At 41.1% G+C, this 14,373-nt stretch overlaps 1 protein-coding gene across 3 annotated transcripts; it reads right to left on the bottom strand.

Annotated features, from left to right (window-relative positions):
* Window positions 1-62: 62 nt before the first annotated feature.
* Window positions 63-14,135, bottom strand: LOC134646281 (MOB-like protein phocein). Of its 3 annotated transcripts, XM_063500135.1 has the most exons (9): window positions 14,029-14,135; window positions 11,864-12,019; window positions 8,183-8,245; window positions 6,405-6,505; window positions 5,907-5,949; window positions 5,524-5,610; window positions 5,348-5,427; window positions 4,494-4,605; window positions 66-1,861 (listed from the first exon to the last, which is right to left on the bottom strand). In XM_063500135.1, the coding sequence occupies exons 1-9, from the start codon at window positions 14,029-14,031 to the stop codon at window positions 1,727-1,729; spliced, it is 780 nt and encodes a 259-aa protein (XP_063356205.1). In that variant the 5' UTR covers window positions 14,032-14,135; the 3' UTR covers window positions 66-1,726. The 3 variants fall into 3 exon arrangements, with proteins under 3 accessions (XP_063356203.1, XP_063356205.1, XP_063356204.1); XM_063500133.1 differs by lacking the exons at window positions 11,864-12,019; window positions 14,029-14,135 and adding an exon at window positions 8,928-9,053 and having other exon boundaries at window positions 63-1,861; XM_063500134.1 differs by lacking the exons at window positions 66-1,861; window positions 4,494-4,605; window positions 5,348-5,427; ... (2 more) ...; window positions 6,405-6,505; window positions 8,183-8,245 and adding exons at window positions 10,349-10,565; window positions 10,646-10,735.
* Window positions 14,136-14,373: the final 238 nt, after the last annotated feature.

Genomic DNA, 14,373 nt, shown 5'->3' with positions numbered 1-14,373 from the left:
ACTGATTAACCACACGACCACACACACGTCTGAATAATAGTCTTTTTGTTTTTATTAACAGACATGAAAATGTCAACAGTAACAAAAAATTTTTTTAGTCCAATAAAAAAAAAAAAAAAAAAAAAAAGTGGGTTGGATCAGGCTCCTCCCACAAAATAACTTAATGAGGGAGAGGGTAAAAGAAGGTTGTGCTCTGACATGTAAATGTGGCCGATGTTCTCTCCTTCCTGGATGACTTATTGAATGCTTAAAGCAGCCAAACGTTGCCCACTGCTGCAGGAGATGAGAACATCAGGCACACTGGACACAGTATTATGAAGTGGGGACATGTCACGATGCAGGATCAGAGTTAGCCAAACAGCCTTCCTATACACGTCAAAGGCCAAAGAGACTATCTGACTGCTAGTACACATACAGAGCTAAGAGATTACGGTTTTCTTTGTTCACTACCACACGAACCGCACACCTACATTGTGTTTTAATAGCATTATTAAGTCAGCAGGCTAATTTAGTGATCCATCTCATGGGACACCCCCAAATCAGACTGGTAGGCAATACAAGCAAAAAGAACAGAAGCAGTCAGGAGAAAAGTGCACAGAAAACATGAGTGCATTTAAACGGGGAGGAGTGGCAGAGGGTTTATATACACAGAAGGAGGGAAAGCTGTCAGTGTGGGCCTTTCTCAACAATACAGGTCACCATAGTTACAGAGGCTTTCTGCAAATCCAGCTGCCTGAGGAAGATTAGCCTGCGATGTCCAGAGCGAGAGGCAGCATGGTGTCACGGCTCCATCGCTGCTGAGGATGGATGAATACCTGCAAGAACAGCTTCGTGTTCTATGCTCGGTACACTGTGTTATAACGTAGACAATCAAAGTGTGTGGGAACTAAAAAGGGCTCCAAACGTTAGCCAACCATACAAAACACTGACTGCAAGCTTTAAAGCTGCTGCATATTTCCTTCAAATCTGAAGAATGCTCCTCTAATCAGGAACTGCTGGAGGGTAAAACCTTTCACACTGTAGTTCCCCCATCAGTATTTAAGCTTTCATGGTTAATGCTGTTAAAGTTGTCCTTATTTACACGGTATTTATGATTCCTTTATTTCTTCTCATCTAAAATAAGATTATAGGTGCTTATGTGTGCTAAAAAACAAAAAATTAATCCCTTTATTCTAAATATAGTGAAGATAAATCTGAGATGGGCTATACTGGTGGGCGAGTGAAGTAAAGAGGCACAGAGGGTCATTAAATTCAAGTAGAGCCACAATTGATCTAAATGAGTGTTTTCCTCTGCTGGAAAACTAAATGCCTCCAGCGTGCTGGGAAGCAGCCACGGAGCCGTGAGCACACAAGCTGGATCCTGTGGACATGCGGGGTTATGAACAGGGTTTCCCTACAGGAAAAGTGTGAGAGCAGAGCTGTACCCCCAACCTCTGAGTGGAAATAGAAAATATAATTGTGTCCTGCAGGCATGACTGAACTCTGCTCCTGGTCATCTTTACCCTTACTTCCTTTTAGATAGATACAGGTGACTGGGGAGGAGGGACATGGACAGTGTTACTAGACGGGAGCCTCAATACACTGGTGTGTGTGTGTGTGTGTGTGTGTGTGTGTGTGTGTGTGTGTGTGTGTGTGTGTGTGTGTGTGTAATGAATGCGTCTCCTCTGTAATGTAGAAATATGTTTACATTTGTCTCCCTTATGGTAGCAGCAGCAGGAGCTGTCTCTTAGGCTTCGCTCTCCCCAGCTGAAGAGGTGTTCTGCACTTCCTCCTCCAGGATGGGAACGATCAGATTGTCCTTGGACATCAGGTTGTACTTCATCACGAAGCGTGTGAACCGGTGACACAGGAACGTTTCATTCTGCACACAGACATATGTAGCAATGATCACACTAGCCAGTTTGTCTCCTTCACAGCACCCAGTGTGTTACCAGTTCAGTGTTCTATAAGAGGCTGGAAACAGTTAGACCATGAGACTCCACTGCTGGAAATGTTTTGTTCTAAAGCTGAACAGTGAGAGGCATTTGTGTGTTTCTACTTTATGGATTCGGAACACACTCCTGTCCTATGATCACGTTCCTCTTACTTTCTGAGAAATAAGCATATATGAACCTTAATCCTCATGATGGCAGAGAACAAAGCATGCTGCCATTTAGGGGTGGGCGGTATAAACGGTATAAGGTAGAAACAATATAAATTTGGCCAACGGTAGAGATTTTTACTATACCGCTCTACCGCGATAGCGCACGTTGATGGTGTCATCAAGCTGCGCCTGTTTTGGTCGAAAGCATTGAAGCGGCTGCAAACAACATCATCTGCAAATTATGCCGGGCGACAGTAACAGCAAAGAGATTAAGCACTTTTGGAATATGGCGAAAGCCAAAAATTGCGCTTCCTCCACTTCCCTACCATTGATTCATTAATGTTGAATTCTCTCCAGCTGCTCTATTTCCATGTTGTTGCAGTATATTAATGACTAACCTCATATTGTGGATGGATTATCTCAGTTGTTCTCCTGACTGAAGTTTGGTCCGTTTACAGCATCCTGCCATGCGATTGCATTTGTCCCTAACCATCAGGAACCCTCACGTTAATTTTTATCGAGTTGAAAAAAGTTAGCGTTCATCCTCCAGCTTCACTGCTTTTATGTTATGCTAACATAGCTGTGTCGCTACGATCACGTAGCACATCCTTATATACCAGCTAGCCCAACTTCAGTAACCCTACAAACGTCACTGCTGTTTAGTTTTCTGTCTTCATTTATGTTGAAAGTGACAGCAGAGCTGTACGTTTGAATTTTTTCAGAAATCTCTCAGTCAGAACATGCTATATCATGTTTAGGTGGAAGCTAGCGAGCTAACTTCCTGCTAACTTCTAACTCTACTCTAACTAAATTTAATAAAATCTGTTTTCATGGATGTCTGGATGTTAAACTTAATTGTTACACCTGGTAAAGCAGCAACGCTGATCATTTTATTAAAGATGAAAGAATTTAGACAGTTTTTAACTCTCAGTGATGCCGCAGTGATCGTTTGACTTTGGGACCTGAAGCAGACGGAGTTTTGGACCCAGATTACTCCGCGAGGCTCCTGACTACGGTAGCTGTAATGCTCCAGCAATCCATCAAGCGGTGCGGCTTCATAGCTTACCAAAGTCAGACTAAAACATTTTTGACAGATTTCTGAGCGCCGTGTACCACATAAAATCGGTTCGAGGTCAGTAAGCACAACCAGAATTCATACATAAGGCACACTGTCAATTTTTGAGGAAATTAAAGGATTTTTAAGTGCGCCTTATAGTGTGTAAAATACTTTATACAGAAGAATATATCGCGATATATGTCGTTACCGCACATGCTTCAAAGTATACCATGATATGGATTTTAGGCCATATCGCCCAGCCCTACTGCCATTGCTGCTGAATTCACTTCAAACACTTCATAAATAAATAAAGAATAATCAAACAGCTTATCACAAGTGATTTCCTTCTTTTTTTAACGACACTTGAACCTAACATTGGCTAGCATAATGTTAGCTTATAACCAGCTGTTCAGCTGGCTACAGCAGGGTCTCATGTTTCATCTTCTGACAAAAACTGTAACAATATTGTAATAAATAGGCATGTTTATGTACATTTTCTTATGTTGGAGCCGTGACTTGAGTTCAGGAGATAAGGTGGAAATAAGGGAGGACATAGCAGTGGTGGGTGAGGCAGATGAAGTAGGAGGAGAACTGTGACAAAAAAGACAAATGTGCAAATCTTAAAATCTTCACTTACAGTTTCAGAGTTGTGATTTGGACATATCGACAAATAATTGAAAAGAAAAACTCAAAATAACCCTCCTTGGATGGGATGCCCTGCTGATGGTAACTAGTTGACACATCATTCAAATTCTTCTTTCCTTAGACATTATGGACTTGTATAAATAGTCTTGTGTTAAGCTATTGTGAACAAACTGCTTATATCCCACGCAGCAGCTAGCTGGCTAACGTTAACGTGCTTGCTCACCAGTGTCACCATTAAAAGGCTAAAAGTTTGATTTGTTGCACTGACGTGGAGTCTGTGTGTAGTTTGCTGCCACAGAGCACAGTGGAGGTAAAGCACTGAGTGATTGTTCATAAGCATAGTTTAGATTTCTGCAGAGAACTGATCCACAGTTTTTCGTGTGAAGTCACTCAAAGATGGGGAACGCCTCACTTTTTCTATGTTTTGTTACAATCAATTTAGCAATTGAAATGGAAATGAAATGGGAAAAAAGTAACTTGAACAGAGCACATTTACTTAAAACCAATGATGAACACACTAAAAATACAAGAGATTAAATGAAAAAACTATAACAGTCTTTATGACCTCTTCAAGTTTGGTTTCTGTAACAGCAAAAAGAAAAAACAAATCCATATACCAGGAAGGAACAAATAAAATCACATTTTAGAATTTCTAGCTTGACAGCAACAACCAGAGAGCGATGGGAAGCAAAGGTTGTAAACACCTACCTCATACTTGTCAAATATCTGGCGATGATGGAAGTAAGCATGAGAGAATATCCTATAGATGCGACGACAAACAGAGCCCAGCTTGGCCACTGATGACTCCTTGATGCTCACCCTGTAGACACAAACCAGTGGTGATTTAGCTTGTGCACTGGGAGCATCACAGCATGGGTTTCCATAGCTGAGCAGCTGCTGGTGAAATGTATAGGTGCCCCATTACTTTGTCCATACAAATCCAACTATCCAACCTCATCTAAGGCACTGTAATAAATGTGCCTTAGATGTGTCTACAGTGTGCGCACATGCAAGCCACTTTACAACCCACCACCACCCCACCTCCAACACTTTATTCCGTCTCTCATGTAATCAAGTCATGTCTGTGGTGGCTGATGCCTGCTCTGGGTCTCAGAACAGAGTCAAAGTCAAACAGCAATTTAAAGTAATACAGTTGTGCATAACTTTTAATAAAATACTGGCAACCACCAGCACTACCCCACAGCTTCCTAGCAGACACACCTGTGGTATGAATTTGAAAAATCCTACATCCCCCCTCGTTCTCGAGTTGTCACATTCACAAGGGTTTTTAGAGAACTTGACCTCTGACCTTTAGATCGAGGTCACATTTTTTAAATCATCCGAGATTTTCTAGTAGAAGCACCTATTGGAGTCAATTTGAAGCTTGAAGAGTACTTTTGGAGCTTGGATACTGAAATCAGATGCCTGCTGAAAATGATGCCTCAAGAGTATTAAGAGTGAACAGAAACAGTCTGGTTATTCAGCTCAGCAGCTAAACAATGACCTGAAATTGATTTGATACTATTCTATAAATTATAGCTGCTTAATGGAAAATGACTGACCTGCTGGGGAAGTATTTGTTGCTATTAAGAAGGCAGGCAGCTCCGTCCAGCGTGTGCCTGGTGTAATCGATGGCAGGGCACTGTGGAAGCAGCAGCATCACAAAACACACACAAACCCATCAATGTGAGAGCAGCTGCTTGAAAAGCTTGAGTGACAGCTGGAAGCTCTGACTCACTTCTTTGGGTGTCTTGTGGGCAGCACATAAAAAGATCCACTGCTCTGTGGCTGTCATCTGGGTGCAGGTGTCTGGATGGCACTCACTCTGCAGGCAGAAACACCAAAATCACTGCAGCTAACAGTCTCTTACTAAACTAACTACTTGATGTTCCTGAACCCTTCTGCACTAGAGAGAAATATTCCTGGTTTACAAAGAGTAGCAAGCTTACATGCTGCTGACTTATGTGTCAATGACCATTTTTGCAGACTGCACTATTTTTTTAAACCTTAAATGAGACCTGATTCGGGATCTATAGAGGATTAAGGCGAATTTCTAGGGGTGAAAGAATGCTCAAACCCCAAAATTACCAAAGGAAGTTTGTGGTGATTTAGTGTACTCACCTGCAGTTTCACAGCTAGCCCGTTGAGCTCCAGGCAGAACTGCCTACAAAAGGATCCAATAAAAGCAGAGTTAAAACAAAATATCCTCTGATCACATGATTTTTTCTTCTGCAGCCAGGTTTTAGCCCAACTGTGAGCACAAGATTTAAGCAAGTAGAGATCGCCTATACTTCACTTTCTTTTTATCTGAAAGCTCCTCATATCTGAACAAAGAACTGGTTCAAAGAATCTCTAGAAACGGCACTGGTCTACATATTCAACTTAATTTAATAATTTCTTCAGAGATGTTACTAAAAACTGATTGCACGCAGGAGAAATAAGCACAGGACCGAACACAGAACTAATGAAGCCTACAAAACATTTCATGTTTTAGAAACAAAAAGTACACTATATATTTGCTATACTGTGTAGGAGCTGCCAGCATATAAAAGGACATTTTATAAATGCTTGTCTGCAGCTCTGATCCTGTTTAGAAATATGTGCCCCAAGACTTCTTACCTGAGGTGCTCATACTTCCATACGCCCTCATCCTGACCCTCAGGAGGTTCCAGGATTTTGTCGATATTGGAGCAGTCTGATCGGATGTTCTGCTGAATATACTGACACAGAGAAAACACACACATTAGTACAGACTCTCACTTACAGTCCAGTCTGACTTTCATCACCTGACACATGGTGAACACACAGTGAATGTGTTCATACATCACGAAAGGCCAATGACAATGCAAACAGTGTCGCACCAAACCAATAATGTGTTTGGAATAAAGTCAGAGCCGCACCAGGTAGGCTGACACACACAGCAGAGAGCAGCACATGTGTAAATGTTTGGGCTACTGTCAGCCACACCGGTACGTTAGGAGTATGAGTCAGATGGAAAAAAAGAAAATAACAACAGAAATGTTGAGGAAAACTTGAGTGACAACATTATTAAAAACAAGATGTCACAACAAGCACAGCTCATAATCCAAAGCTCACAGTGCTAACCCTACTGCTTAAAAGAAGGCACAGAGGAATTTGGAGAGATTTTGGTTACTTAAAGTCAGAAAAAGCAGCAAACACTGCAAACTGTCTCAAAATCATGTTCCGACAAAGGCATGTAAACACAACACATGATGCCTGCAAGCACAGTCAAAAATGTCAAATTGAACTGGCTGATTAAAGTCACTGACCCTCAGTTCAATGTTTTTCTGTGTCAGGACTTCATCCAGTTTCACCTAGAGAGCTCTTTGGTTAAAAGTTGGTTTTAAATTTTACTATACATATAAACTCACTTCACTAGGTTGAGTGTGAAATCCCCCCACAGTTTTTTAAACCTTTAACAACATTTACACTGACCGAATATAGAGCTCAGGATTGTGACATCACTAATGTAATGCATAATGGGATTGTTTTTCGAGTTCGAGTTGATAACGGAATATATAAAGATAGATGGTGCTTTTGGGTTTGAAAGCTAAAGTGCTGCGTTTTAAAATGACAAAACAGCACATGTGACTAGAATGGAAACCCTTTTCCAGACAAGCAGCAACAAGGAGCTTGGCTTGGGTAGCAGTTGGAAGAAGGAAACGTATCACCTTCAACAACATTTTGAAAAATCTGTTAGTGTGATCACAGGAATTTCATACCGCAAAGTTATAATTACACTACATTTAACTGTTGTGGTTACATGCTGTAGGGCTGTTGCTATGCTACACACCCTAGGTGTGTCAGTTATCTGGGTTGTAGCTACCTGGCAGCATAGCTGGAATCAAAGAAAGTCTTCATGCTTTGATTTTGAAAAACAGATTCTGCGATAGTGTGATCGTGGCCGGGCTACGAAAGTGAACACACAGAAGTCGAGGTGGATACTGCTGACTGGTATCAATGGAGAACAAAAAAAGCTCCTGCAGCTGCTGCTGCACCACAGCACAAAATGTTGCAATGACACGACCTGCCATAATAAAAGCCAAAACTGCTATGCATCTGAATGACTCATTTTTCAGACTCACAGTACAGTTTAGTTAAAGTACGAAGTAAACATAAGGTTATTATTACAGTGCAACATTAAATTCATTAGCCTGTTTTCCTCCCTAATGCCTGCTAGGATCTAACTTTGTTTTGTTTATGTGAACAACATGGTGCCTATCAACATGCTTTGCGATTTCCGAGCTCTATGTAGTCAAATTCTTGCCTAATTTGAGCAACTTTAAGCTCAAGCGATAAGACAGCAGCACCAGACAGTCTAAAATTGGGTGGGGAACATACCCACACACAAACACACACATGAAATGTCAACCCACCTGTTGGACAGCCAGGGTGCTGTCCATCTCCTCAAATGATTCATCCGGCCAGTTGTAGAAATCCTGCACAATGAAGAAGGACAGTATTAGTGTGCACTCAGTGTTTGGAATGTATCGCCAGTTATCCAAAGCTAGTCTATATGGCTAGCTCATAATATGACTGTCATCTGACGTAAACTGAAAAGAAATTGCCAATCCTGACAGTTTATATATCACATATGACACACACGGAGAGGGGGGTAACGGGATGACAAACTGTCGGTGACAGGTGAAGTTTTTCGGAGGGTAAAACGTTAGTACCTAAGTTAACAGCCATAGTTTTCCTACATTACTCTGAGCTCCGAAGGCAGATAGCTAGCTACATAGTTATGTATCGTCTATTGGGATATGACTATTTCCTGCAAAGCTCCGGCGAAATTAACAATTTTCCTCGGACGCGTGGATCGAGGTATGTGTACAAATGTATCATCAAACTGGCGTAGGAATTATTCAAGCCAAACGCTTATTCAGAACAGGGAAAGCAGGACCAAGAGTCGCTAACATTACTCCAGGAACTAGACGGACCAACCGCTAATCTTAGCTAGCTGGCTATTTCCAGGTCAGGCCCTTCCTATACGCTGTCTGCGACAAAGTTGTCGCGAAAATAAGGACGATAATGCTGTACAGCACCACAGACGCAGCTTCTCCCAGCCGCGGAGAGGGTTCTTGTACTCATGCTGGAGTGATTCTACAGACCACAACTCACCTTCGCCTTGGTTCCAGGCCGATTCCTCCTGAGAACTGCAGTACCCTCCGCCATGACCATCTCGACAGAATACCCGGATGTTCGTCAGCCGCGGTGTTGTAGCTGCTGAGCCGATACGGTAACACAAAGAGGCTCAAACTTCATTCTTATGTAAGGAGACCCGTATCGGTGATAGGGCACTCTTCTTTAGCCAATATGCAGGGGGTTCGCATATCTGCAAAGTGCCAATGAGAAAGACACAGACCAACCTGACAAACACCAAAAACAGTGTTTAATGTTTTTACAGCTACGCATGAAATCTGGGTGCACTGCCTCAAAGTCTGAATTAGAAGAAAACCCAGCTTTCTCACTTTGTCTACAAAGAGAGGCGCTGTGATTGAGTTAGGAATCTAGTTTTTCGTTTTACTGTATGTTTTTCTATGTGTCATGGGTTCCTTAGTTACAGGAACAGGCTCAAGTGGGATTTGGCTGGTTGGGGAACCTTAAAATCGGATTTAGTAACGCTGAGAAAAGAATTCCTTAGAAATAAATAATTTGTTTTGATCAGCTGATCTGTGCTGCTCCTTCCACATGCACTGCTCGTTGTGGGTTTAGTCATATGCATTTAAGATATAAGCAGGTATTTCAGGATGCATGTGGCTGATTTCCCAACCCAAACACACTTGAAAGTTAGAATTTAGTGGGTGAATCTAATCGATAACCTTAAATATAGATTGATATCTGCTACCCTTGCTATAACCTAGCATTAACCATGAACAACTGGTCTGCTCTGTACCAATCCAATATATACTTTACTACAAACTAACCAGTTTTGCCTGAAGTTCAAATTAGTCAAAATGAATATACTTCTGGTTTGCATTATTTTCCACAAAACCACATTCATCAGTACATTATGTATAAGTTCGATATTTGATTTAAAAACAATAATTAGAACAGTATGGTTCCACTTTAGCAGATGTAACTTATTGTGCAGTCCTTACTTTTGAAAATTTCTCATTTCCCTTTCAGCTATGCAAATCTTTCTCCATCTCTCAGCGTCGCACATTGTTTCGTTTTTGTTTCTTCTTTGCTTTGGAAATACAGAAACTTTACATCATTCCATGTTGTTCCAGCCCACGTTAACCCTATGGTTACAGATGTTATACTACTAAATGCTGTGGTTTTACTGTGATTTCAAAGGTTTAAAGCAATCACTTGAAGTGCAGCAACACCATCTGAAACTACAACACCTGCTGCCAACCTAAAACTACAGCAAAACCAAAACAGCTAAAAGTTATAGCAGTACCTTTTGTGTTTAGCTTTTTATGTGCTTGCATTTTTTTTCTTTATGTGAACAAAAGCCTATTAAACTTTCCTTCTGCCAAGATTACACAAGTATCACACAGTTTCAGGTGGAGGTGTGTCAAAGGAAAAGCCCAACAATGAGTCTTCACTTTTATTATTGTAACAAAACACGATTAGAATTATTTACAGGAACACAAAGAAGGAAAAAAAAAAAAAAAAAAAAAAAAAAAAAAAAAAGACACATGAATGAACTTAATTTCTTCTCTCCAGGGATGTCAGGGACTTTACATGAGGACTGGCGACTCATTCAACATATTTACCGAGGATATCTGCATCACGGAACAGGAAATAGTCCTATGGGAGAAAAGACAAGAAAAAATTAAACTAATTTCAGCACAAAAGTGTGGACAGAGTCTGAGGAAACTGCACCGCACCTTGTCATCCAAAATGACTTTAGTCCCACCGTACTCTGGTAGGAGAACCTTCTCCCCAACCTTCACGCTCACTGGATGGATTTCTCCCTTCTGAAAGAAGGAGAAAAACATGTCAGGCATGAAGTAACACCACAGTTGTTACTGAGTCTTTTATATTTAAAAATCAATAAAAATCTGTATTTTCGTTTCACCCTATAATTTACAAGAAAATACAGTCATGCAGTGGATGGCCACATGACACGTAGCTTCCCTGATCCTAACAGTTTTTTAAAGGGCAGATGACTGAGGATCTGTGCTTCAACAGGAGTCCTGTTCACTACTGTGTATTTAGAGATACATTTTTACTGCAGTTTTCAAATGTATCATTGAGAGAAAAAAAACTAGGTTAGGTTAGATCAGGTCTGAAGGTCAACCAGACACTGTGACTATGTTAGCAGTGCTAACCCAATTCTGTAACCAGCGTTTAGGAAATAGTAAAGTCCAGATTTTATTCTCTTAATGCATCATATTTAAAGGTGCAACACCTTCAGAAAACTAAAACCAGAAATTCTAAAAACTATAACAGACTTTATTTTGAACAGTTTTGCTTTTGCAGGAGCAACTGTGTATACAGAAATAAGAGTTGTGCGCATAAAAAGAATTATGCGCAGTGTGTCTAAAACAACCTGCATCAGCCTAACCCTTTAAAGCAGGGGTGGGTTACTCCAGGGCTCAAGGGGCGGGGTCCTGCAGGTTTTAGATGCGTCCTTGATCCAACACAGCTGATTCTACTGGCTAAATGGCCTCCTCAACAATTCTCGTACTTCTCCAGAGGCCTGGTAATGAACTAATCATTTGACTCAGGTATGATGACCCAGGGTGAGATCTAAAACCTGCAGGACACCGGCCCTCGAGGCCTGGAGTTGTCCACCCCTGCTTTAAACCCAATCAGGGACACTGAAGGATAAGCAATAACTATAATATTGGAATCTTTTCAAAGTAAAACCCATCTCAAGCATGATATACTGATTCATAACCGTCTTGTTTGGGGGGGGGGGGGGGGGGGGGAATAAAGTTTCTGTTTAAGAGTTCTTAATTTAATTATTGTTTTTATTAATGGTATTGTGAATTGTGGAATTTTCATGTAGTTTAATACCAACTGCAAAAACAAGCTTTAGTTTATAAAATAAAACAAAAACCATACACTCTTCTTGTAGCAGCTATGCCATGTATGCTTACCTGGTTGACAGAGCCAGGTCCGACTGCCACCACTGTAGCCTGCAGCACTTTGCCTTGAGACTTCTCTGGCAGCATGATGCCCCCCTTTGTTACCGTCTCTGCTGTGAAGCGCTCCACAAGCACCCGGTCAAACAGAGGAAGGAATTTTCTGAAAGCCTGGACCACACAAAGACAGGACATATTAGTATGACTATCACACTATGTTTAGGTGAACTGGGCAGCTAATGATCCATCATTAGAAATAAAAGTTGGAGGAAAAGAAAAATCCTACAAATTTGACTCCAAACTTTTAAGTTGGCTCTCTTGTGTAACACGCCCCACTCCCCTGACTTATGTGTTATGCAACATCTGCAGACACACACACCGATTTGCTGCAAAGGTTTTAAAATTTGAACATTAACTAGATTCAGGTTGGTTATAATGCATGAGTGAATAATAAGCTGCTGGGTTTGAGTTAAAGAAAGAGGGTGGAGGTCAGCGACAGAGGCAGCCTTTGTCAATCAGTTACTGCTAAACTGAAAATCAACTTATCCTCATTTATCTACTCGAGTCTGAAATCACGAGGAGGACAGCAGCTGTGCAGCATTTCAAAGACAACGATCAACTCTTTTCTGTCACGACTTTAAGAAAAAAATTTGTTTAAAGGCTTCTGGAAACTGAACACGCAGGAGTTAGCTTGTTTCAGACAGAGGATGAATTGAGGCAGCAGATATAGTTTTTTCAACTATGAAAAATGTAAAGGAGTTTATGAATAAAAACATATATGAAAAAAAAAAATTTAAAAAAAAAAAAAAAAAAAGCAACTGCATGAGTGACCTTCAGTAAAGGTCATTTGTGACTGTGATGGAGGAGGGTGATGGAGTGGGACTGGTTCCAGTTTGATAAGTAGGGAAAGGAGGCGGAGCTTCCACACTATGTCTGAGGGGTCCAGGCCAAGGACTCTTCACCTCTCCACCGATAAAACAAACTAACCAACATCAATCAGCCCTGAGCCTGGATCAAACATCCTCCTGCTCACTGGTACCAGATAAAATCCAAGGCCAGACGAAGCAGTTTTCACAAAGTTCTTAACGAGTTGCATAAGGTCATTATGATTAGCCCCACATTTCTGTCAGATGCACCAACTTTTCTCCTCATACTTTAGCCACTGATAGTGTTTTGATTGGCTTATGACCTGACAAGAAAACCAGATGTATACTAGACATCTACATTTAAATTGAGTATCAAGCTAGTTGAGGATCTAGTTTTGGCAGACATGGTTTCTACTTAAACAAGGCTTCAAAAGAACTACCCACGTAAGTGTCTCATAACATTTCAAGATGGCTGACCAGTGGCAAGACTCAATGCTAGCAGTAATCTGTTCTATACAATGAGTACTTTTGATTTTGTACATTTTTAAATATTTGCATGACCTTTACTTGTGACAATGTTTCTACACAGGTGTGATGCAACTTTTCCAACGCAAATGTGTACAGACAAGTATAACTCCCTCTACACTGATAAGCCTTTAAAGAGATTTACTGCAGTAAAAAGCACTCAATTTTCCTCAAATACGGTGGATAAAGTACTTGAGTACCTCATATTTGTCCTGAATGCAATCTGAGTGCATGCTGCTATAAAAACTACTTTCAAGCAAACGAAACTTCTGCTGCTCCTGACTCAGAGGCCAGTATTGGATGTCAGTAGTAGTTCAGCAAGAACAATGGGACTGCCTGTCGCTCCTCACTAAATCTCATGCCTGGAGGTTTGTGCCCTTGAGCTTGACGGTAAACGCAAACTTGCTGCACCTTGTGTGTGTGTGTGTGTGTGCGTGTGAATGAATGAATGAATGAATGGCTACACTAAGTGCAATTACTTACCTTTTTACTTCAGCTAACAGTGCGCTCATAGCTGTACTTGTATACAGGTCTTATGATCCCTCATCTAGTTTTAGGCTTTGTGGCTTGCCATTAAGACAAACGTGCATTTGTTTAAGCTCATTCTTAGCTCCCTTGCAGCGTGACCTTGTCACTGATGTTCACTTTAGCTAACATGCGGCTAAGGATAACTAAAAGCTGGTCAGTTTATTTAAACCGTCTACTGACTACGTCACCTATATCAAAGAACTCGGCGGTGACTGACACTCGTTTTTTGTTCGCCTTTTTTAAATTAACCAGGCACCTTACCATTTCTGGACGTGTGTGTGAGGTCTGAGAGCCGGTGTGGAGCTGCACCCCGAATCCTTGGTGAGCGTGAATCTGGCACGCTGAAGGATATCTCCACGTGAAGAAATATCCAGAATGCGCATGCGCACTAACCTGCCCTGAACTTGTCAGGCGCAACGGAAAGTTCTAGTACACCCAAGGCCAACATCAAAATATTTTTTTAAAAGCACACACATTATTTAATAAAAGCAAAACATGTACGGGACATTTTCTAAAACTGCTTTAGTGACTTTTCTATCTTTGAAACACTCCGAGCTGAGGCAATGTTGCACAATGTCAACTTTGACCTTTATTTTTTTCCGCCAA

The sequence above is a fragment of the Pelmatolapia mariae genome, linkage group LG16_19 (assembly GCF_036321145.2).
Source record: "Pelmatolapia mariae isolate MD_Pm_ZW linkage group LG16_19, Pm_UMD_F_2, whole genome shotgun sequence".
NCBI lineage: Eukaryota > Metazoa > Chordata > Actinopteri > Cichliformes > Cichlidae > Pelmatolapia > Pelmatolapia mariae.
This window is presented reverse-complemented; position numbering and strand designations above follow the sequence as displayed.

Excerpts from the sequence above, each read along its gene's own strand:
- LOC134646281 (XM_063500135.1), bottom strand. Across the intron at positions 8,246-11,863 it reads GACCTGGCTCTGTCAACCAG|GATTTCTACAACTGGCCGGA; the intron begins GTAAGCATACAT and ends TTCATTGTGCAG. Across the intron at positions 5,611-5,906 it reads GGCTAGCTGTGAAACTGCAG|AGTGAGTGCCATCCAGACAC; the intron begins GTGAGTACACTA and ends TTCTGCCTGCAG.